Below are 26,047 nucleotides of genomic sequence, written 5' to 3' on the forward strand. Positions count from 1 at the left end.
ATCAGGAGCTTATCAAAAATCAGATTCCACTCGGTCAATATTGTCAACTACAGCATTCATCAGAATCACTTGGAGGGTTGGTTAAAACAGATGGTTGGGTCCCACCCTGAATTTCCAATTCAACAAGCCTCTTGTAAGGCTGGTGATACTGATATTTGTGGTCCCAGAACCACATGTTGAGACCCACTGCCCCATCCCTACGTTGAGACTCCAAGATTTATCTTCAATAGGTTCCGTACAATTTTGATGGGCCACCTTGTTTGTGGAATAAGATCAAAGCAGTGAAAGAACACTCAGGCAGCATTCAGTTTGGTTTAAGGAAGGGATTAACTTGACAGAACTGAGGAAGTGAAAGTGAATTTTAATGGGAGATAATGGCCTTGGGACCCAGCTACAACCACTGCCATCTGACTTTTTCCAGTATTCCCCATCCCTAGTATTCCAGAAAATAATAGTAATGTAAAAATTAAAATAGCACCATCCACCGAGCATCCACAATGTGGCCATACACCGTGCTAAGCCATTTACAGGAATTGCTCAATTTAACCCCTATTATAACCACTGAAGTTTGTTACTATTGTCAGCCCATTTGACAGATTAACAATTTTACCAAGAAGGTGACTTTCCCAAGGTTCCACAACTAGAAGGTCGTGCAGTTGTGATTTGAACCTTGGTCCTCTGACTCGAGAGCGTCTGCTTTATAACCATTGTGCAGATACCTCCAGTAATTCAGAGTTCAAGCCAAGGTTATTATAATGACCTCACGTCTACTCAAAACACATAGCCAGTTCCTTCATTGTGATGACTGGGATACTGTGCCTCTCTCTTTTCTTTTTATTTCATTTTATTCTTTTTTCAATTATAATTGACATTCAATATTATTTTATATTAGCTTCAGGTGTACATCATAGTAGTTAGACATTTATATAACTTATGAAGTAATTCCCCCAATAAATCTAGTACCTATCTGGCACTATACTTAGTTATTGCAATATTATTGACTGTGTTCCCTATGCTGTATTTTACATCCCTGTGACTATTTTGTAACTACCAACTTGTACTTCTTATTCTCTTCATCTTTTTCACGCTGCCCTCCAAACGCCCTTCCATCGAGTAATCATCAATTTGTTCTCTGTATCTATGAGTCTGTTTCTGGTTTTTTGTTTGTTTGTTTGTTTTATGTTGTTGTTGTTGTTATTGGTTATTTTGTTCTTTAGATTCCACATATACTGTGTTTCCCCGAAAATAAGACCTAGCCGGACCATCAGCTCTAATGCATCTTTTGGAGCAAAAATTAATATAAGACCTGGTATTATATTATATAAGATCCGGTATTATTGTATTATGTTATGTTATGTTATGTTATGTTATGTTATGTTATGTTATGTTATGTTATGTTATGTTATGTTATGTTATACCCAGTTTATAATAAAATAAGACCGGGTCTTATATTAATTTTTGCTCCAAGAGACACATTAGAGCTGATGGTCCAGCTAGGTCTCATTTTTGGGGAAGCACGGTAAGTGAGATTATATGGTATCTGTCTCTCTCTGTCTGACTTATTTCACTTAGCATAATGTCCTCTAGGTCCATCCATGTTGTTGCAAATGGTAAGATTTCATTTTTTTAATGGCTGAGTAATATTCCATTGTATATATGTACCACAATTTCTTTATCCAATCAACTATTAATGGGCATTTCAGTTGTTTCCATATTTTGGCTATTATAAATAGCACTACAGTGAACATAGGGGTGCATATATCTTTTCAAATTTGTGTTTTGGATTTCTTTGGATAAATACCCAGGAGTGGAATTGCTGACTCATAGGTAGTTCTATTTTACAATTTTTGAGGCACCTACAAACTGTTTTCCATAGTGGCTGCACCAATTAGCATTCCACAGTGCACAAGGGTTTTCTTTTCTTCACATCCTCTCCAACACTTGTTTTTTGATTTATTGATGATAGTCATTCTGACAGAAGTGAAGTGGTATCTCATTGTGGATTTAATTTGCATTTCTCTGGTGATTAATGATGTTGAGTATTTTGTCATGTCTATTCTGTATGTCCTCTTTGGAGAAATGTCTATTCTGGTCCTCTATCCATTTGTTAATTGGATTTGTGTGTGTGTGTGTGTGTGTGTGTGTGTGTGTGTGTGTGTGTGTGTTGAATTGTATGAGTTCTTTATAAATTTTGGATATTAACCCCTTATCAGATATATCATTGGCAAACATCTTCTCCCATTCAGTAGTATGAATATCTTTTTCTTTGCTGTGCAAAAAACTTTTAGTTTGATATAGTCCCATTTGTTCATCTTTCCCTTGCCCAAGGATATATATATATGTTGGAGAATTTACTGCCTGTGTTTTCTTCTAGAAGTTTTGTGGTTTCAGGTCTTACATTTAAGTCTTTAATCTATTTTGAGTTTATTCTTGTATGTGGAGTAAGAAGGTGGTCCAATTTTTCTTTTCTTTCTCCTTTTATGCATGTATCTGTCCAGTTTTCCCAGCACCATTTATTGAATAGACTGTTTACCCCATTGTATATTCTTGCCTCCTTTGTCATAGAATAGATAACCATATAGGCATGGGTTTATTTCTAGGCTTTCTATTCTGTTCCATTGATCTATGTGTCTGTTTTTATGCCAAAACCATGCTGTTTTGAGTACTATGGCCTTGTAGTATAGTTTAATATTAGGTAGCGTGATGCCTCAAACTTTGTAATTCCTCAAGGTTGCTTTAACTCTTTAGGGTCTTTTCTGGTTCCATATACATTTTAAGATTATTTGTCTAGTTTTTTGAAAAATGTCACTGGTATTTGCATTGACTCTATAGATTGTTTTGGGTAGTATGGACATTTTAACTACTTGTATATTAATTATTCCTATTCATGAGCATGGTATGTGCTTCCATTTATTTGTAGCTTCTTCAATTTCTCTCTTCAGTCATCTATAATTTTCCAAGTACAGGTCTTTTACCTCCTTGGTAAAATTTATTCCTAGGTATTTTATTTTGATGCAATTGTAAATGGGATTTTTTTTTTTAAATTCCTCTTTCTGATAATTCATTGTTGGTGTATTAAAATGCAACCAATTTCTAAATATTGATGTTGCATCCTGCTACTTTACTGAATTCATTTATCAGTTCTAATAGCTTTTTGATGGAATTTTTGGGGTTCTTTCATCATACCTGCTTTATTTCACGTACCAGGAAATTTACTCATTTAAAGTGCGTATTTCAGTGGCCTTTAAGTTGAGGATTTTGGTTTCAGATAAAGCCGCAATGCCTTTGAATACACATGTGTGGGCCTTTGTTAAGAAGGCAAATGCCCAAATGCCTTGGATTTAGAACCAAACAAAGTTTATTTTATGGCTATCTGGGAACATCCACAATTTACTCTACATGCCTTTAACTAACATATATATCAGAACTTTCCATCAACTATATTTGTAATAACCAGAAATTGTTCTGTTAGGAATTATTTTGACTGAAAGGCATTCAGAAAAGTCAGTTCTATCTATGGTTGGAGTTCTGATTTATGAATAGGACTTTTAGGCTAAATTAGACAAATGGAAATGTAATTAAAAATAAAGTAGGCCCCAAGTAAAAAAGGAGTATTTGGGTGATGAAGAAAATTAAACAAAAGGTATTTCATCTCCCAAAATTGCTTTGGGAATTAAATACAAATGTGTTTTGGTTAAGGATAGTACATTTCAAATGCAAGCACCCACAGTTCAAGGTTCTAGAGAGAAGCCATTGTATTGACAAACTCCCTGCTAAATGTTTATTAAAAATTAATATTTGCAAAATGTTGATAGACACTGGAGATAAAGATGAAGAAGATATCATCACCACACACTCAGGGAGCATGTATTATAAACAGTTATATTACCATGTGATACATGAAATAATAAAGATATCAATAAATTGATATGAAAACACAGTTGTGAGAACAATTTGCCTAAATGGATAAACTGATAAACACCAAGAGAATATTTTTGATGTAATTATTTATATTATTATGGAAGGTATAAATGCACACCAAGTAACATAGACTCTGTAGCTTCAAAGATTTTTGCGTACCTGTCCAAAAAGAATCTTCATCCTTAAAGCTCTACAGCCAAATAGCTCTGCAGCCTGGTTGCTCCAAGTGTGGCCCCCAATCACATGGGAGCTTATTAAACATGCAGAGTCTCAGGACCCACCCTGACATGCTAAATCACTTTTTGCATTCTAATAGGAGTTTCAGGTCACTTGTTACATGTTCAAATTGAAGAAGAACTCTTTTAAAACCTATGGATCTTTATCATTGTTCAAAATGTAGTTTTGAATAAGCTTAAAATTCCTTCTAGTTGAAATGGGAAATACATCGTGCTCTCCACTATTGACAGCTTGATTATTAAGCTGGATGGGTATCTAATGGTGTCAAAGGCACAGGTCCTATGGAATTCCCACCTATATTCACAATAGAAGAAAATGGTTTCTTTCAGGTAGAGGTGAGTAAAAATAAAGATGTAAGTTCCCTGACCCCATTCAAGTTCTAGCACCCCCTGACATCTCTCCATAGATATCATGAGAATCTCTGGACTCCAGCTAAGGACCCCTATTCCGGGAAGACCTTCAGGGTTGGAGAATCAGGTCTAACTTGTTTACCTGTTTTCATTAACTGCCATAGGTGGATCCTGAGTTTTGCCAATATCATTAAGGTTAGGTTATACTTTTAAAATGACTTTAGTAAGTGAAGGAAATTCTTAGAGGAGCCCCACTGAGGGTTCTTGATCATTCTCAGTAATTAGCCCTTGCAAGACATTCAAGGCTAAATACCCTCAGCCTAGAGAGAAGGGATTTTGTGGTGATGTCCATCGGGTCGCTCCTCAGTTGCATCTATGTTTTGCCCTCCATTTTGTCTTGTTTCTTTTTCCTCCTTCTTACTGGCTCCAAGAAAAGATTTCCTCATTTTCTCTCACAGGTGCCACACTCTTTATCCTTTGCAGAGGCTTGTTTTGTTTAGCTTTGCTTGGCTTCCTACCTTTACTCCTCTTTCTCATGTTTTAAGTCTCCCACATGTTCTAATCTCCTTCATTTCTGCCTTCCTTCACATTGATTTTAATGTCTCATAACCAACGTTAGTACCCATCTTCCCGAGTTCCCCAAGTCTCTGCCAATCCCAGTGTTTCATCGTGAAAGCTCTGGATGAATACTGATCAGCTGTGAAGAGATGGCCCATCATGATATGAGTGGTGATGAGTGTGGGTCTCCTGTGAAATGTCATCATTTCTGGCCTGTGCTTCTCCACTGAATAGCTAGTTATGTGACCACTCTGAACTTCAGTTTTCTCATTTGTCCAGTGGAGATAAGAATTATCGTCACAAAAAAAAAAAAAAAAAAAAAAGTCCTTATTTCATTGAACTGTAAGAAGGAATAATGGATATTGTACACGAAACATTGTTTTTTACTGTAAGCCTTCTTTTTTACAATATATGAATTGGCTAGGAGATCTTGAGTTTAAATATAAATGTGCATTGCAATTTTTGACAACCTGCTACAGTCTGAGGGAGCTCATCATTCTTCTTTTTGATGGTTCTTGTCAGCGCCATTGGCTGTTGCTGCCTGTATAGGAGTCAACCTTGGATTTTCTCCCTTTTATGGTCACCCGGCTGAAGCATGTGCCAGCAGTAATTGTAGTGTCAGGAAGTATCTCTACTGTCCTTGTGGTACTGTTCTCTGTCTTCCTCCAATAGTCTGTCTTTTTTTCCTGATAAATAAATGATTTAGCTTGACAAAATAAAAAAGGAAAACCGGCTTTACATTCTTCACCATCCAAGACATGACAAATAAAAGAATTTAGTAGAGAAATAAAGAATATAATAATTGTCGAAATATGTTCTTGTCGGTTTTCCTAATCATCCTTAGGTAGCCCTAATGGAGTCAATGTTATTCTCCGTGTGTGTGTGTGTGTGTGTGTGTGTGTGTGTGGTTAGAAGTGGTATTGATCTTAAATTCTATTGCTTTAATTAGCTGCAAAAATAAGCATATTTTCATGTGTGTACTGGCTATTTGTATTCCTTTTTTCCACAAACTGCATATTCACATCCGTTGCCTATTTTTCTGTTGGATTGTGTGCTATTATTTGGATCCATAGAATTCATACTATATCTCTTCATTTATTATTTTAAGATGTTGGACCAGTTAGAGAGTATAAAGTAAGCTAACATAATCATTCACTCACCCAAAGTTAGTGAAGATTTACTGCAGTTCTCATCCTGGGGGTGGGATTCCATGTAGACCACGCCTAAATGTGGTCCCTGCCCTCAGGGGTTAGAGCACAGTTTGTGAAGTCAGCCCTTCCTTATGTTGGCTTTGTTGCATAACAAACATCCTAAAACTTACTGGCTTAAAACAACAACCATTTAGTTAGCTCATGATTCTGTGTGTGGCAATTTGAGCTTGATTTTAACTGGATGATTCTTACAGTCTTGGCTGGGCTCATTCATGTGTCTTTGGTTCAGCTGTCAGTCACCTACGGGGTCGGCTTCTGGAGGTCAGCTGAGTCAACACAGATGACTGATCTACATCTCTCATCATCCAGGTGGCTAGCCTGGGCTGGTTCATATGGAAGTTGGAAAGCCATCCAATTGACAGGAAGTGGAAGGGGACAAGCTCTCTTAAGAGATCTTGTTTTTTCCTCCTTCTGTGACCAAACCAAGTAAAATGACTTGACCAGATTCAAGATATAAGGAAATAGACTCTATTTTTTGATGAGGGGAGCTGCAAGTCATGTTTCAAAGAGCATGGATACAGAGAGCAGTGGAGAATTATATATATATATATATATTCAGGATGGAATGCAATAAGTCCTGTAATTCCAGAGGGCACAAACTAAATTATCAGACTTACGGATTCTATTTTGGAACTTTCCTTTCAGCAGAATATTTTGTGTTCCCTAAGCATCTTTAAGTTGACACAAGTCATAACTATTATTTACTTTGTCTTTGGGGATGGTTCTGTTCACTGCTCTTTTTTTTTCACCTTTAATCTTACCTAAACAGTCACCAATTAGCACATTAAAATATATTAAAATTTATATTTTGCACATATACAAAAGAAAAACCAAAGCTGAAAAGTATGTTGCTTTAAACTGAAATCCCTACTTATTATTTTAAAAGGTCTGAGAGTTGAATCACCTCTGTATTCTATAATTTAATTGAAACCAGCATGTTAAGGGAAACTTAACAAGAATTCTTGTACAGACTTTTTATTTTAGAAATTAGAATACAAACACTCAAGAGGTGAACTACTCTAGCTAAAGTTATATAACTAAAAATGAAGTCATGTCTCCTTACCCTAAATCCTGTGCAAATTGTCCTTTGTTAAAGAATGATGACTATGTTCTAGGCACTGTGTTAAGTTCCCCTGGATTGTTTTATTGAACTTCACATCCGTGTAGAGTTTGAACAACAACAAAAAAAGTATATACATATATATACATATATACATATATATGTATATATGTATATGTATGTATATATATAGTAAGTGAAACTTCCTTTATCATGAAAGTCATTTTTATCATTAAAATAAATATTTCATAGCCATAAACCCTTACTTTTTTATTATTTCACAGTAGTTTAAACCATCACTGAATTCTAAAAACACTTATAACCATAGAATAATATAATTTTACAATTTATCAAAGAAACTTTATAGATAATTTAGATGTTATATTTTACTAGTGAGGAAACAAGGCCCAGAGATGAGACAGCAAAGCTCCAAGTATCATCTAGGCTGATAAACTAGAGAGAACAATGAGAACGCTTTTATCAAATTTCTTGAATTTTTTTTTAGCTTGAAGATATTTCCAGTTGATAGGTTCACGAAAGAGTACCCAAAAATATCCAAATCAAGGGTGTGTGTTACACTGATCCATTTACATTTTCCAGAAAGCTACAAAGGTGACATTTACCTCAGCATAATTTAAAAGTGGAAATTTTAAATGTTGTACATTCACTGGGCCGATGTATTGACCTTGACTAGGAGTCTTAGTCAGATTTTGACTTTCATTTATTTCTTTGCCCAGCAAGAACAACAAAAAAGGAAAATTCCAAGGACCCTCTAAATATTTAGTTTCAAAGAGGAAGCTATACATTTTATTTAGCTATGGAAATTTAAAAAACATAATTTTATAAGAGAATATCTCAGGGAACAATCAAAATGGTTGCCCTTTTGATCTAAGCATTTCTCCTCCTGCTAAAAAGAGAAGGGAGTTAGTGCATAATGTCAGCTCCACGTGCACAGGGCCTGTCTGTCAGCTCACCACAGCTGGACCATCCACACTAACTCAGTATCTACTACTGCATAGGTGCTCAGTAAATATTGGTTGGTGAATGAATACTTCTCAATTCAAATGGCCAGGATACACCCCAGTATAAACCTCCACCTTGTTTATAAACTGTCAGTAATGTGCTTAGTCTACAGATCATTACTTGGTTTAGAAGCATCATAAATTAATTCTTTGGAGAAGAAAAATAATTTACAGTGAAAACTCAAGAGTGGGCAGTTTGACTAGCAAACAAGAAAGAGATGTCTTCTCTAGATATTAGCTGTAGTGGAAGGAAGATGTGTGTGTCTGAAGTGTGAACATTCTATACTTGAATTTTTGCCCATTTTCCGAAATAATCCTTCTTAGAACAGACTCCAACGATACCAAATTCTGTCCACATATTTTTTTTTTTTTATCCATGTTCAGCTAGAGTCTAGAAATTATTCTCTTCCATGGAAATCATTCTCTCCCGCAAATGACTAAATCAAGTGAAATTGAGCATGTATTTGAGAACAAACATGAAATTATATTCCCCGGGGGCTTTTCTTTTTCACTCCTTAAAAGGTTTGGAACATTTATCTACGAGAGTAGTCATGAGTGGTAAACAAATAAGCAAAATTATTAAAATGTGTCTACCCTCGGACCAGAAAAAAAATCATACTAAAACTTAAAATTAAATGTTGTTTACTGCATTTCAGTTTACCACATAAGCTCATGGTTTATTTCCTAGAAATTCTAAACTCATCTTTTCTTCTTTTCTATCTTCAGTGAATTTGGTGGCTAATACATGATTGATAGATAGGGTCTTTGAGCACAGTCTATCTTTTAATAAATAGACCAAAAGTGAGTGTACTCTTATGTTAGTTAAAAAGCATTTCTATTATTGTGTAGAAAATTCCTCTTCCGGGTCCTATTTTCACATTTCAAGCACAGAACTCAGAGGTTCCTATTTGGAGGTTAAACAGTAAAATTTTTAATTTTTATTTATTTTATTTTTTGGTCAGGATTCTCTTGGTTGCAAGCGACAAAAACTCATGTTAGACTAACTTAGACAAGAAGAGTATATACTACAAAAATACACATGGAGGATCACCTAAAAAAGAATTGACTCCAAGAAGGAAAACATAGAGAGAGATGGAGCCAGAAACAACTCTACAACTCTCTCTCTCTCTCTCTCTCTCTCTCTCTCTCTCTCTCTCTCTCTCTCTCTCTCTCCCCTATTTCTTTCTCTGTTTCCCTTTCCCTTTCTTCCCTTCTCCTCATTCTCCTCCTTCTTCTCCTTCTCTCTTGCTCTCTGTTCTTCCCTCTCTTCTTTTCAGTCAGTTTCTCTCTCTCTCTCCACATTAGTGTTATTCTTCTGCAAAGCAGCAGATAGGCTTCTGCTTATCAGAAAATGTAGGCACTGACCCCTTGTAAGTTATATTTCTTTCTTCAGTGACACGTTGGAAAAATCTTGGGGAAAGCCTTGTTAGGGTCATATGATTGCCAAGCTTGCTACCTTAAACCAATTACCTATGGCCAAAGTCAGGGTATGACTGGTCCAACTTGGATCAATGCCTCCCCTGGACCAATTACCTTGGCCAAAAGATGGGAGTAAATAACACAGCAACTCCCATGGGAACCACATTGGACACACAGTGATTTCTCAGAAAGCAGAGAATGTTCTTCCTGGAGAAGTAGTGCTGGGTAGAGAAAACCATAGATGAACACAATTCTCTCTTTTTTTAGGGTAGGAAAGAGATCAATTATTGATTCATATATACAATCCCATTGTCAATTTAATGTGAGTCTGACAATAAGGGCATATTATTAACAACGTCATTAATCATTGTCTTCCCTGGACTTTAAGTAGAGAATGTTTAAATGAAAACAGTAAATGTTGTAAGGGCAGAGTTACAGTAAAAGTGATGGTCTTTCGAAAATATCTGGAAAGGTAGAATGTTATAGAGAGGGGTCTGTAGTACGAGAGAGTAGAAGAGACCAAGGGGAGCTGAGCACAACTAAAGGACATGTACATATGTGTCCTATTAAACACAAAGATGTTGTCCTTTTTGAACACATATTCTTCGGGATTCTAAGGAAACAGTATTTTTATTAGTTGCAGGCAAAAACCACATTTAACAAAATATGCCTGGATTTCACAATAAGGCATTTTTTTCCCAAGGGAAGAAAACTTAGCTTCTTAAGTCCCAAAATTATATAGTTTTGAAAGTATTTCCAATAAGACAGCCCACAACTTGGACACGATGCTCCATAGCTATCACCAAGGTCAGGGGCAGTGTGGTTTTAAAATTGAAAAGATTTCATTCACATTTTTTGAATCTACTGCATGTAGACCCTGGGGTTCCAAAAAATTATTAAGAGATTGCAGTAGTGGCATCCTTTTTGGAAGCAATAACAAAGTATGTACACACAAAGGTAATTATTGACAAGTATAAGTGATATCTTATAGAAAAAGCCAATTAAGGTGCCAAGGTCTAGTGTTATCTGGGTCATCAAAGGGGACAATCATCAAAGGCTGGTTTGGAAGGGAGAGGGTCATGGACAAGGGGAAATCTTGGCTGATACCCTTTCATCAGAAGGGGTTACAGTAGCACAAGCCAATGGAACTTTCTGCAATCATGGAAATGTTTTATATTTGCACTGTCTCCCATTCAGATGGAAATATCATCAAAGTAGAAAAGTAACATGACAGAAAGTATAGAAGCAGGGGTGTGCCTGGACAATTCTGAGAGCAAAATACTGCCTAGTCTATTGGGTATGTTGAATGATAATCAGGAAAGAAAATTTAGAGCTGGAGCATAACATATTTGCTGATAGAGAGCCAGTTAAAGATTGAGTACATACAAAAAGGAAGAATATTTGGGATGGAGTAGAAAGACTCAGGAGAGACTGAAGGCAGGAAGGGAATACTTATCCATACTGGACCTAATGAAAATCTACACCAGAGTGCTGTTAACACAAAACCGTAAGATACATGGTGACAGAAGAAATTTAAAAATCTCCATGACTCATTAGTTGGGGAAAGAACCCAGGAGAGAAATAAAAGATAATGTCAATTTGGAAGTGAATGATGATATTTGGTGGGAAAATACATTGACTTGTCTTCTGTGAAAGACAATCCTAAACTTGCTTGTAACCATCCTCACCTAGAGTTGTTCAAAGGCAGTTGATGATGCTGAAATGAATTGAAACCTCTAAAAGACTCAAAGAATGTAATTGCTGGAGATACTATAAATTAAGGAAAGAGTTCTGTATAGAGTGGTTGACAACTGGCATGCTGTCAAGAAGAGAAAGTTAAGATTCCCAAACTGTGGACAAAGGCACCCTGAGGCACCATGTTGAACTCTCAGGGGAACGGTGGGATATTTTACATTTTTGAAGGAAACAGAGCAACATCTGTTGGACACTGTGCAAAGTACTACTGTTAAGTTGTTTGGACCTAATTATTTAATAAATAAATGAAACTGTTCCTTTATTTCTTTTAGCCTAAGGTTGCCGTGAAAAAAATTACTCAAATTCTAAGCGTACTGTGAACTAAGAAATTTTTAAAAAATATTTGGAGTAATAAAAGTTACGTACTGAGAAATGACCAATAAGTTTATTAATGAGAAAGTTTCTGTGATCTTAAAGCAAAATCAGGTGAATTCCAGAAGTGAGATGGTAGGCTTCAAGGATACAGGGGTGGAACATTGCATCTTTGGAAGCAGCAGTTAGTCTTCCATTTTAGGGATAGAAATTAAAGGAAGGTCAAAGATGGAACAAAAGTTCAGGGTTCTGGGAGGATAAGGAAAAGAAAGAATGTGTTTTTGTGCAAAGGGAATGTGTCCAGTGCAGAAGAAAGTTTGAGAGCACAAAATGAAATGGTGGATTAGTTCCTGCCACAGGTGGGAGAAAACAGGATGGAAAACAAAGGCAAGAACCTTTCTCTTGGAAGGAAGGGTAAGGAAACCAAGTTAAGAACTTTCAATGTGGTCTATTAAGACTTGCCTGTGTGTTTTCCCTCTCAGCTTTCACAACCGCCCCAAGGGAGAAATATTATCCTTGTGTCACAAGTGAGGAAGCTGGGTTTGAAGTAATGGAGAGAATGCAGAGAAAGTCCCAAAGATCTTTTGAGGCAGAGAACAGGGAAATTAAGAGGGTGTCTTAGTCAGTTCAGGCTGCTATGACAAATTACCATAGACCGAGTGGCTTAAACAACAGACGATTATTTCTCACAGTTTTGAAAGCTGAAAGATTAAGACACCTGCAAATTTGAGGTGTATGGAAGGCCACTTCCTGGTTCATAGATGGCTGTCTTCTCACCGCATCTTCACATGGCTGAAGCGGCTAGATGCTATCTGGGGTTCCTTTTATAAGGGCACTAATCCCATTTATGAGGGTTCCACCTTTATGACCTAATCACCTCTGAAAGGCCCCACCTCCTAATACTATTACACTGGGGATGGGATTTCACTATATGAGTTGGGGGCAGTGGGGGACACAGACATTCAGTCCATAGCAGAGAGCTTCTTCTAAAGCGTCTCCATCTTCTGCAATAATCTAGACAGCCCTTCTCAAACTATAACATGCGTAAATGTCTCCTGGGAATCTTGTTAAAATGTAGATTTTGATTTCAAGTTGACCTGGGATAGGGCCTGAGAATTTGCATTTCTAATGGGATCCCTGGCAATGCTGATGTGGCTGGTCCATGGACCACACTTTGAACAGCAAGATCTAGAAAGTCAGGTCATCAGCTCAAAGTTTCTAGGGTAGGGCCTGGTATTTAGTAGGTGCTTGATAAATATTTGTTGGTTTGAGGCTCACTTGAATAGTTTAGACAAAGCTGTGTGTTCTGGGAGCAACAGAAGAGGGAACTAGTTCTGAGAAGAGTAAAGAACAAGTGTAGAGGGTCTGTGGGAGGGGCAAATAGGAAAGCCAGGGGATGCAGGAGACAGGGAACTTCTGGGGAACCTTGAGAGCGTGTGGTCCTGGCAATTGTGTGGGGGCTAAAACCAAATCAAAATAAAAGTCAGAATTGAGTGAGTAGAAGGGCTGTGAGATCTCCAGCTCAAAGGCTTTATTGACTGGATATCGATGCTGCTTGGATGAGGGCAAGAGGTGGTAGGAAAGCAATAAATGTGAGCAGGTGCTGGCCTAATCAAGAAAATGAGAAAATGCTCTGACATCAGAAGAATGATAGAGATGATGACAGGGAAACAGAAGTATAATGCCATTGAATTCAAAGCATTGCTGGGAGATTTAACAATGGTCAGTAGAATGAAAACAGGCCCATTGAACCCGCCCCCCAATTCTAGCCGAGTATCCAAATCATCTGTGGAGATTTTTAAAATACTGATTCCCAGGCCCTGCCCCTAGACATTTAGAGTCCATAGGCCTAAGGACAGACCCTGGAATCTGTATTTTTAAAAAGTTGCCCAGAAGTATTTTGATGTTGTAGCCAAGGTTGGGGATCCCTGGATAATGCTCTGTAACTCCTTGGGGTGAATGGGAGAGAAGAAAGTTCCCCTAGAGAAGGAAAGATGCTGAGTGAACACCCTCAGCTGAAATAGAGGCATTGAGGGAATCCGTGAGGAAATTACCAGAGTCTGCACACCAATTTAACACCCAGACAGCCTGATAAATGTCACTACTGCACCGTAATATTTCATGATTTCTGTAATTGTGGCAGTCATGATCAGCAATCTCTTGAATGATCAAATAAGTTTTCTGCTGGCCCAGCCCCAGTTAATATTGTTCGGATTTAATCTACTTCACAGGCAAATGCATCAAATTTCATGTTCATGTTAAGTTAATGTGGATTCGTTATTGGATTCCTGTAAGAGAATTTCTCCCTTGACTTTTATTCTCTTAGTTAAGAAAGAGGTTTTTAAAAATAATAATAATAATAATTTCTATAGTCATAATAAAAAGACAGCATGGGAAAGCAGTAAGGGCCACAAGTCTGATTTATTTGGGTTGGTACCCAGCTCTCTCACTTACTACCTCTGTCGCCCTAATCCAGGCACTGGAGCCCCATGTTTCAGTGTCTTCCTATGTAAAACGAAGGTGATAGCCAACCTCACAGGGCAACTCTTAGAACTGAGTAAGGTAATTCATTTAAAAATCTTCAAATTGTCCCCAGCGTATATAAATTGTCAATGAAAATTTGCTGTCATTATGATTGTATTGCCTGTCACTGTTGTAGCTCTAGGTTATATAAAACTACCTAGAGCTCACCCTGCCATATCTGAGAATGTCCATCTCTGGGGAACAGTGGTGGGCCTTTTACAAGCCCACACCATCTATTCGGTGTTTAGTAAGAAGGGCTGAGTCCAGTGGCTACTGCTGCCTCTACAATTGCAGCAGGTTGTGCACGTCTGTTCTTCACATGGAATAAAGAAAGAGAAGGGTTTATAAGAAAATAGATGCATGACAATAAAATAATTGCTTTCCTGGTGCTGTATTAAAACTTAAGTGGTAGCACAGAAGAGGATTTCTGATGTCCTTTGGAAGTTACCCACACCGGGACGTAAACATTGATTTCTAAGATGTGTAACTCATATCATCCATGAAGCAATTAAACAGTAAATGATAGCTGGAAACGAAGAATTATAATTCACAGTTAATTATGACTCACGTTTGTGTCATACTCATTTTAAGCTTCACAGTACTTCCCAAAGATAAAGGCATCGATAATCTCATTTACAAGCAGGAAAACAGAGGTTCAAAAATGTAGGTCCTTTGACCAAAATCATACTTTTAATACTTCATAGAGTGGAGATTGCATCCTGGGTCCACACTGTTGGTTGTCTTTGCACTGAGCCAACCTGCAGTAACCAGCACAGTAATCTAAGGAATCCTATTTAATAAAAAAGAGATTAGAAGAATCTCCTATTAAAACCTAGATAATATGATGGTTTTAAATTATGTCCTCAGTGCCTATGTTAGGTGTCTGGCAATTCTAACTATTGTTAAACATCAGTGACAGATTTTCTAACTACAGATACTGTTGTTTGGAGGAGCAGAGGGAGAGGGTGCTTTGTTTGTCATCATGTAAAACAGCAAACTGGTATTTTCTTCCCCCAGCTTATTCAAAAGTTGACGGATGTTGCTGAAGAATGTCAGAACAATCAGTTAAAGAAGCTCAAAGAAATCTGTGAGAAGTAAGCCTCTGTTCTCTTTACAGTGGACTTGTAAACATAAATGTACTAAACACAAACTGCCATTTGATTTGCCTTTTTTTCCCCTTTTACTTCCATTTTGACTTCAGAGAGAAGAAGGAATTAAAGAAGAAAATGGATAAGAAGAGGCAGGAGAAGATAACAGAAGCTAAATCCAAAGACAAAAGCCAGATGGAAGAGTAAGGAGAAAGCACCCCTTCTCCCCCACCTTTTACCTGGGGGTTATTTTATTCTGTATCTTTCTTAACCATAAAGACCCATCTGTGAAATTTCTCCTCTAATTAACCTTTCATAAGATCCCTTTTGTAAGGTTTTTAACACAGAACTCAAAGAACAGTGCAAAAAAGACCTTTGAGATAAAGACTGAGTAAAGAGCATCCCTTAGGAAAAGGCTAAATATTCACTTCTATTGTCAGGCAGCCTTCCCAGCATTTGGTGGAAACAGCTTCGCTCTTGGGGAAACCCCGCCTTTGTCCAGACCTGCTGCATTGTACCTTCCTTGCAGCAGTAATAAGACTGTAGAGTTCTGTAAACTGTCATCTGGGAACCTGAGATTATTGTGTTTGTTGATGCCTGATTAGTTCTAATGATCTATTTGTTATTTGCTTTTAGGGAAAAGACAGAGATGATCCGTTCATACATCCAAGAGGTGGTGCAGTACATCAAGAGGGTATGTCGGTTGTTAAAAAACAAAAATTCAACAGAGTTTAAAGGTCTAATTCATTTTATTCAGTGATTCATGAACTGGGCAGCATCTCATGTAGTAAATAGAAAGTTGCTCTGAGGAGTTGAACGAAGTGGAAGGTTTTTGTAAGCAGAAAGAGGGTGGGACAAGGGAGTTGATTATTACAGGCAAGGTTACCTTCCCTTAGGGGATGGCAGGGGGTTTTATCAGGCTGATTATCTCACTAATGTTGAAGGTGGAAATTCCAGACTGCTTGGTTTAAAATTCCATTTGTAACAGTGGCTGCAACTGCAATTAGGTTAGGTATTAAGTCTTGGTGGGACTTAGCAAAAGTGACTCCATTTTGGGCCTGTTATTTCTTTTTAACACAGTTAATCCCTCTCACCTTCACAAACCATGTGTGAACGTTTGGCAAGCACAGTGTGAGCCTCTGGAGGGAAATGCCTTGTCTTCTTGTATCTGTTTATCACCGGCACCGAGCAAAGCGGCTTCACAGAGCAGGCACTCCTTAATTAATGTTTCTGCAAGTGTAATTGCAAACTTGTATATGAAAAGGCTCATTTAAACATAGACATCAAGAATCATTTCCACAGTCAGGAGCGCAGAAATATGATGTCAATGGGAGATTCCCCAAAAGAACTCTTAGTTGTTATCAATGGTAGAGAAGATGACAACCTCCAAAGGCCATTGTATTTTTTATTTTCATAAATTTTTAAAAAGTGTTATTATGGAAATTTTCAAAATTAATAAAAATGTAAGAGTAGTGTAATCCATTGATCACACCACCCTCACTCCTGTGTAGCCATCACACGGCTCCAACCCTGACCAATCTCCTATACCTGTAAGGGCAGTTCTTGACCAGGGTATGAAATAATTAAATGTACGTCTGAACAGCTTTCAGTTTTTTTCTGAAAACATTCACTTGAATGTTTAGATAAAAATGACGTTCTTTGTAACTTACTTACAGTTAGAAGAGGCACAAAGTAAGCGGCAAGAAAAACTTGTAGAGAAACACAAGGAGATACGCCAACAGATCCTGGACGAAAAGCCCAAGGTAAACTGAACTGAATAATAACACACAGTAATTTCATCTTCTTTCCATTCAATTAGAATAAGACTTCCCTAGTTCATGTACCTTGCACACAATCTCAGATCACTTCCCGCATGTGAAACTCATGTATCTTTTTCAATGATAGTAAAAAATCTTTATAGCCATACTCAGTAAGCTTTTGTCTTCAACTGGTGAGGTTTACAAATTGCAAATACACAGAACCCAACTCCAGAGGTTTGGTTTTATTTGGTCTGGGGTGTGGTTCAGGCATAACTATTTTTGAAAGCAACGTGGTTCCTCTCCCCTGCCAAGATAGGGAGAATTAGGGAAATTAGCTCAGCCTCTTCAGCTTTAAGATGCAATATTGTAATGGCAGACTCTGTCCAGCAGAGGGTGTCCTGTATCAATATCACCCTGGTTTCTACCTAACAGAATATTCTCATAAACCAGATAAAAACAAAGAATTTTCTCCTATAATAATAGTTCATTGGGGCTCCACTTTAAAATTACCTGTGCTTATTGTTTGGTCCAAATCAATGTTTAATGAATATTAACTTTAAACGAACTGAACATAAATAAAATACTTTTAAATTAGCAAACAGCATCTCAGCTTTTAGATGATTCCATCCATTTTGATTCATGAAGTAATATTTTTCTCTTTGTGAAAAATGTGCTTTTCAGTTTTCCTGTCCTTCAATCTTCAGTTTAAAATATCTACTGTAAAAGGTACTGCTGTTCCATAAGAGTATTTTTTAAACTTATAAAGCTCTAAAGTATTTGTTTTGTTTCATTATATAGTCCACTCATTAATTTATTTCTTATAGATTTCTTGTGGCTAGTTCTAAATATATATTTGGGGTTATTTATGCTCTTCTCCTTTCACATTTATTAGCTAAGACATTTATTTCATATTTTTGACTCCTAAAGTTTTAAGCTTGGCAATATAAATTCACAAGCAGTAATGAAAACCCAAGAATTATTAACTACTTAAATATGCTTTTGTTTTTCATATAAATATACAATTTAAATATTCTTAGTTACCCTCTCCGGTTTATTATCATTATAATGTAAAGTAGAATAATTACATTATTATGTAAAGTAGAATAAATTTTAACATAATTTTAGAAATTGCTCTGCTTTCCATTTAGGATTGATCCTTTAAAAATGCTCAAATACTTGGAATAAAAGATCCAGGTTTGACTAAAATTTAAGAAACACCTTAACAATAGTCAATCACAGGTGATATATTCAAATACATACCTTTTCAATCCATGCTGTCTGAATTCAAGTTTATCATTACTTTGTACACTGACATAATATACTTAGCTTATGGTTGATATCTCACTCGTCAGTTTTTGTATTTCTAAGAAATCTCTCTTGGGAAATATTATTCCCACAGAGTTTCATTTTGCTTTGTTTTGTTTTGGTCCAAAAATGTCAACGACTTTACTCATTGATAAAATACAATCACAAATATGTTTTAATTCTACAACTCTCAATGTAAATAATCCTACAAAGATTTTATGTTACTGGTCTAGCTCATCATGATTAAAATCAACTTTACATCTCTTAAATTTCCTCATTGGATATAACCAAACATTAGAACTTATAACTGTTGGACAATTTATCAGTCAGGATGCATTCAGCAGCAACTTTACAGAAAGCTCAATTAAAATTGTCTTAAACAATAATTAAATTTAGTAGGTCACAATACTAGAAGTTCAGAGATATTGCAGTTTGTAGAATGGTTATGTTAGTGGCTCAATGACTTCATCAAGAACACAGGTCTTTTAAGAAATTCCACCATACCATCTCAGTTTTTTCCTTTTCATCCCCAGGCTGTAAACCCCTAGTCACAAGATGGCTGCCATAGCTCCATGCATCGCAATCCTAAATGAAATTATTTAAAGGCAGAAAAAGGAATGTCTTTATCTTATAACCCTTTATAAGATTGAGAAACACCTTACTAAATCTCCCGAATAAGCTTCCCCTTGTTGGCTAGAATTGTGTCATATGCCCATTCCTAAACCAGTCATGTACATGAGAGCGTACTTTTCATGATTGGCTTAGAGTAATTAAGACTCTTTCAAAAGGGTGGAGGGAGTCCAGTTCTCCTCAATTCCATGGTCATCAGGTACCTGAACTAAACTGTCTTCTTAGCAAAGAAATAGAGGTGAGATAGCAGTTGGATAGGTAATAAATGGTGTGTCCTATCACTTTTATAGCAATTTTTTGTATCGTTTTTGGCCCCTTCAAAAGAAATCTGAAGTTTGTCTATGAATTTTTAGTAGTTCTATTGCCTTCATTTTTTTTTCTTTAAATAACAACCACTATTATTTCTCTTTGCTTTTCATCCATGAGTTTCTTATGATCCTCTTATTGTGTCTGGATTTGAAGTTTGCCCTTGAAGATTGCTGGTTCTATGTCAAACTATCTATTGAGGTGTTCTTCAGGGCCTAGAAATATTGTGCTTTGGAATCATGACTTTAATAATAAAAAAAAGAAATCATTGCTATTAATATTGTAGGACACAATGGCTAATCAAGGGAAATGACCATGACAAGACAGAGCAATAATAAATAGTGGAGTAAAACAATAAGATCAAGGGTAGGTCATGTGGAGAAAGATCAAAGCACAGGACAGCAAATGTAGGCAAATAAAAGACCATAGCAGTCAGTCACAGTCTTGGATTGTTAGGTTTGGACTAGAAATAGAACAGCACTAGCTTTGAAATAATCCATCTTCACATTCAGTGTTGGAATGGCCTTTGAACATGGCATAGATATGAGGGAAATCAACAAAAGTAGAAACATAATAGAAAGAGGAGCAACTCAAGGACTTGAAACTGAACAATAGTATCTATAAAAGAGGTTAACTGCATTAGCTCAATTCAGTCAGTAAGACGTGAAGGCAAAGTGATTTTATGGCATCTAGAAATTTATGGATTCTACCATCACTGAATGTTGGGCAAGGAAATTGTGTTGACACTCTAGTAGGTAATATTAAAGATAGTTGCAACCTTCTTATGAAGACCAAAACATGCCAAATTTTGCCAGATGTTACTAAAGGGAATAGCATTCTTCCTTCAAGCATTTTACAAGTGGGGTGAGTAGTTTTCTAACTAGAAACCAATAATGGCTAATCTCGCTTCCAGCAAATATACACACTACGTGGTGTCATATTTCTTCCCATTTGTCAGTATTCTTCACAATATTGTCAAATAAATCATTTACTTCCACTTCAACCACTTATTCTAACTAATGTAATAATGTATTCTATGTTCCTAACCTCCTCCTAAACAGGTAAGAAGCTCTTTTTACATTCCTATTTTCTCCTACTATTTTGAATTGTTCTGAACCCCAATCACAATCTGTATAATTTCCCAAGCCTTTGGTAACCAAACCACTAAATTTAAAAGTTAAAAAAAAAGTGTAAAAAAAAAAAATTTAAGAAGAGAAATTTGAAAAGCCAATTGTTGCAAAACAACAGTTCTAATGTGGCAAGAAGTTTTGGCTTGATTTAGAGCGAGGTGCATATGAAGATTAATTCAAAGTACCTTTTTATTCCACCATGCACTTGTGATATGGAAGGATCAATTCAAGTTCCCCCAATTTTTACCATCCTGCAACAGAACAGTCATAGGACTATGTGCCTTAATCAAAACCGGGTTAAAAATCCATTTCATTTCCACATGGACCAACAACTTCCATCCCGCTGGTTCATGTTTGGTAGGGATCCAAATTTGGCCAGCCACAATGTGAAATTTATTTTAGAATGTCCCACTTTGTGACATGCTCCTGGACTTTTTCATATGTAGAGTCCGTTTTTTTTCCCCAATAAACAAGTCAGTGAGTGTATTCTTTATATGTGTAATTTTTGAGGATATTGTGGAAAATGAAAGTAAAGGATCCCTACAGGCAACTTATACAGTAGATAAATATTTGGCCCTCAATTGGACATGAAATTACACTGTGTATTCCTGTCCATAAGTTCCATTGAAATTTATTAAGTTATAAATTCTCTTAAAAGAGAATATTCAGCTCCTTTTCAGTAGGGTTCTATATTCTGGAGAAGTATTCAGCTGCGTGTTTCCTGGCAGTGAAATATTGGATTCAGTCCCTGAGAGTATACTGTTTTCAGCTCTGTTCAAGGTGTGTCTTTTTATGAAATCTCCAGCTGCAGAGTTCTTAAGACGGATGCAGTCTTTCAAGTCAGTGACATAATTGGTTTCCTTGGGATTTCCATACCTGGGTTTGCCAAAGTCAATAGGAAAGGGTTTATGTGTATAAGAGGTGTGAGAAACAATTCCAGAATCCAACTGTGAGTGGAGAGAAACCATACCTTTTGTGGTGGTGCTAGACTCTGAATTGATTCATTATAAAGAGGACATTCTGCCTTTTCCCTAAATATTTCAAAGGGATTTAACATGTTGAAATATCGTTAATCAGGAGTTGCCCTGAATCTGCTGTGAATATTCCAATGCATATTGATCACTTTGCAGCTATAGGCTCTCATTACAAGAAGAATCATCTTTTGAGGGGACTTTTAATGAACTGTCTGCGTAACCTCATAAAACAGTCGATAAATGTATAATTTGCATTTTCTCTGACACTTAATTTGTCTTTGTTGCTTCTTAGAATGGAGGTGTTCTGTTTTAATTTAGCTCATCAGCAAGAGAGAATTCCAGGAACCTTTAGGGCATTTTAATTTATAATCAAAGAACATTTCATCATGTTGGTTCTTTTTTTTTTTTCTTTTTTTTTTCCCTTTTTTTTTTCCCTCCACCAGGGGACTATAGCATGATTTTCCTCATTTCCCCTCTGACATCTTTGTAACAGCGAGAGTGACTCATCTCTCTGGGTGAGGTTCGTCTTGTCAGACCTACCACTGGGCCCTGAGAACCCCAAATGCTGCTATTTCAGTTGTGCCTTCCCAGTGTTCAGGGAGAAAAGAGACTAACTTGGGCATTTAATGTAAAATCTTCTTTCCTACCTGATTCATTTGTGCTACCTCTAATCCTTTGCTACTTGCGGGGAAAATGCAGATTCTCCTTGCCAGCACCCATTGGACCTTCTCATAGAAGCCAGACCACAGAGTGTAAACTCATTGCCTATTGACTACCTTTTGCTCATTGTCAAGTCCTGGTCGACCCACCCAGTGGGTTTTTTGTTTGTTTGTTTCTGCATAAGAAATTTCCTTTTCATTTTTATCAATGCAAAGAATTACCTTTGAAGAATATATCTAGTTCTTCATTATTTTTTTGAAGGTAAAAACTTAGACGTATTTACTCTCCTGGGCAATACTAGAACTTTAGAAGAGTTTTAACTCCATTTGTCTCTCTCAATTTATTTTTGAAATTTGTTTTCATTCTACAGACTTCTATACCCATAAGACATGATTATTCTGTTATATAGTCAATATTCATTTAGATTTATACATATTCACAAGCTTCGTTACTGCATTCTTGTGTCTCAGACTGTTCATTTGGGATCATTATCTTTAACATCCTTTAGAAGTTCCTTTTATACAGTCTACTGATGGTAAAGTTTTTGGAGTTTTTGTTTCCATTTTTGTCTAAAATTATATTTATTTTACTTTCAGTCTATAATGATACTTTCAATGGGTATGGAATTTTAGGTTGGCAGTCATTTTTTATCATTGAAGATAACATTCCACTGTCCACTGACTTCTCTTCTTGTTGAAAAGTTAACTGTTAATCTTAATTATTTTGATGATAACTTGTATTTCCTCCCCCTTTGCATGCAGTTAGGATTTTTTTCTTACATTTTATATTATTTTTCAATGTGTTTAAATATGTGTTTGAGGTGACTGTATGGATAACTTTCATCAGTTGTGAAAAAATTCTCAGCTATCATTGTCCGCAAAATAGCTTCCATCATATTTTCTAATAATTTCCTTTCATCACATTATTTACATATAAAATGACCTTCTTATTTCATCTTCCCTGTCCTTTAACTCTTTTCAATCTTTTTTTCTATCTGTGCTACCCTTTGGACAATTTTTTTCTGACCCTTTTTCTAATTTTTTATTTATACCACTATTCAACTCATTCACTGAATTTTTAATTTTGGCTTTTGTATTTTATTTAATTTCCAGAAGTTCTATTTGGTTTATGTTCTAATCTATAATTTGTATGCCTTCCTTATTGTAGAGAAGGTTTCCTATGAGATTCCTTATCTTAGGCATGCCACAGGCTTTGAGTATTGGCCTCACCCTACAAGGCTATCAAAAATGAATTCAAAATTTTCAGCATTTGTAAAGGCCTCTCAGGACAAAAGCAGCTTTCCTACTTGTTAGCTGTCTAGGTTTGATGTCCCTGTAGTTTCAACTTGATCATTCTTTAAATTTTTGTGATTCTTAGGTTCTTTAAAGAAGATAGTTTGAATATCCAATCCAGCTTTTTTATTTGTTTTCAATAGAAAGGATGGTTCAAATACCTTAACCAGCCATTATCGGTAATAGAAAGTTCTTACATAATGTTTCTAAAGTGTTTCAATTAGTTAACATCTATGTCAATCAGGTTCAACTACAAGAGCAGAACCAATGAGAGAGAGAGAGACAGACAGAGAGAGAGAGAGAGAGAGAGAGAGAGAGAGAGAGAGAGAGAGGTATTCAGGGAATTGGCTCATTCAATTGTGGGGGCTGGCTGTGCAGTTTCCACATGGCTGCCTCCCCATCTAATGCTGATCCTAGCAGGCAAGCCATCTGCAAGGGACAATCATGAGCAAGCTTGGTGACTAGAATAATCTGCAGAAGCTGAGATTCTTTGAAACAGAATTGAACACACACACACACACACACACACACACACACACGTGGCCTAGGAGTCAGAACAAATACTCAAGGGGAAGGGGAAGTGATTACAGGCTCAGCTGCTGCTTCACCCCATTAAGACAAGTCAACAAATCAGCAATAGTATGTGTGTTACACAATGGCTGCCACCTCCCTCATCAGCCCTCTAACTCTTGAAAAAGTCTCCCTTTAACCCACCCTAACGGAAACATATAGAAAAGAAACTCTGGGAAATGTGGTTCAGCCTTGCCAAGTTGGCACATTATAAAACCATTGTACCACTCTTTAAAAATTGGAAATGTTCTTATTTAAAGAAACATTTAATTTCTCTTGGAAATTAGATTATATAATTACAGTGAGCCAACATGGAAACAAACCTCTAGAGCTGAGAAGTGGCTGCCCTTTAGGCTTCCATGGCATTCTCGAGGCTGACTTATGGGTTTCTATTATCTACTCGCCCCTGTAAGGCAAGTAAGTTTGAGATTTAAAAATTGGAACTGAGATTCTCATGCCATTGATTCCTTCCCCTTTTTTCTACCCCATTAACTTTTTTCTCTTCTCTTGTCCTTATTTTTCTTTCCTAAGGATGAGAAAATGTGAGAGTATGGTGATGGATGTATTGAATGGAGGGAAAGGGATCCAAAGAGAACACTCACCACCTGCTAGAATAGGGTGTATATGTGTTGATGGGGTTTACAGTCTTCCCAGCAAGAGCTGAGGTTAACATAAGGAATAAGATGAGATCCCATTGACTTTCATCTTCCTACCTACCATAAACAAAAAAAGTCCACACAACCATTAATGGCCCACAAAACCTTTGGGCTTAGTGCCTGTCATTGTGCATAATTTATATGAATTTCTCCAATAGTAATTAGATGTTTTATTCCTAATGTATCTCTAGTTTGTTTTTAAAGCCCTTCTTTGGTATGACCAGGATAATGAAACAGTCAAACACACATACCCTAAACACTTTTTAAAGCACAGAATGTAAAAGTTTAATTGATCACAGAAAACCACTACCTGATTTTACTATGGCCTTCAACATTTTAAGGGGAAGGGTGGCCAAACTCATATTTACCTGTAGAATATCCAAAGAGGAAGTGGATTAGGTGGTTTGCAATATTTGATGAAGCTGTATGTGCACACTAGACAAAAGGCTATTGCAGAAGGGTAAATGCAGGGCCACTGGGCTGAAAAAAAAAATGCTGGAGAAAGTTTCAGTTTAAAATAGAAAAAAAACTGTTTCAAAGAGCAAGAGTCACATTCTCTATTGTCCATGTATTGTGCCTAAGGCCAAATTAAAGTGACAAATCTACCACTTGGAGTCTTCCTTATACATTTTCTGTCAACAAAAATCAATTAACACAAGTCTTCTACATTTATTATAATCATTTGCTGAGGATAGTCTTTGAATTTAACAAACAGGTCTTTGAATTTGTAGCTGACACCAGGCTCAAATAATATTTTCATATTTCCAAGTCTTATCAGTAGAGGTGGTTTTAGGTTTTGCTAATTAATGATCTATGATAGAAGAGTAAACACTTCATGATATTTGTGATAGTTTGGATGGATTCTTCACTACAGACCATCTGTGACCATCACACATACTTGTATACATTCACACACTCACACACAAACAACTTTACACAATGGGAGGAAAGCTTAGCATGTTTAATCATTTTGCCCAGCTAATTATGCTAGTATATGGAAATTCATGTCTAAGAGAGTAGCCAGCAGCATGTACATGTTTTGATGACATAAAAATAATACGAAATATATTGTATTCTAGCTTTGGTTTTTCTCTCTTTCCATTTTCTTATAACCTGACACATTATTTTTTTTTCATTTTTATAAATTAAATTTATTAAGGTGACATTGGTTAATAAAATTATATAGGTTTCAAGTGTATAATTCTATAATACATCATTCAAGTGTATAATTCTATAACACATCATCTATACATTGCATTGTGTGTTCACAACCCAAAGTCAAATCTCCTTTCATCACCATATATTTGA

General features: G+C 36.4%; 1 protein-coding gene across 2 annotated transcripts in view; it reads left to right on the forward strand.

Moving 5' to 3' along the window:
• Positions 1-26,047, forward strand: part of PLCB1 (phospholipase C beta 1) — a 684,403-nt gene that overhangs the window by 587,794 nt on the left and 70,562 nt on the right. For both annotated transcript variants that reach the window (XM_088789261.1, XM_088789262.1), the window contains exons 28-31: positions 15,386-15,462; positions 15,570-15,659; positions 16,093-16,150; positions 17,133-17,219. In XM_088789261.1, the coding sequence (XP_088645387.1) occupies positions 15,386-15,462; positions 15,570-15,659; positions 16,093-16,150; positions 17,133-17,219 (312 nt within the window). The remainder of the gene's footprint in view (positions 1-15,385; positions 15,463-15,569; positions 15,660-16,092; positions 16,151-17,132; positions 17,220-26,047) is intronic.

This window comes from Rhinolophus sinicus, chromosome 13 (genome assembly GCF_057876585.1).
Source record: "Rhinolophus sinicus isolate RSI-liver-muscle chromosome 13, RSI-T2T, whole genome shotgun sequence".
NCBI lineage: Eukaryota > Metazoa > Chordata > Mammalia > Chiroptera > Rhinolophidae > Rhinolophus > Rhinolophus sinicus.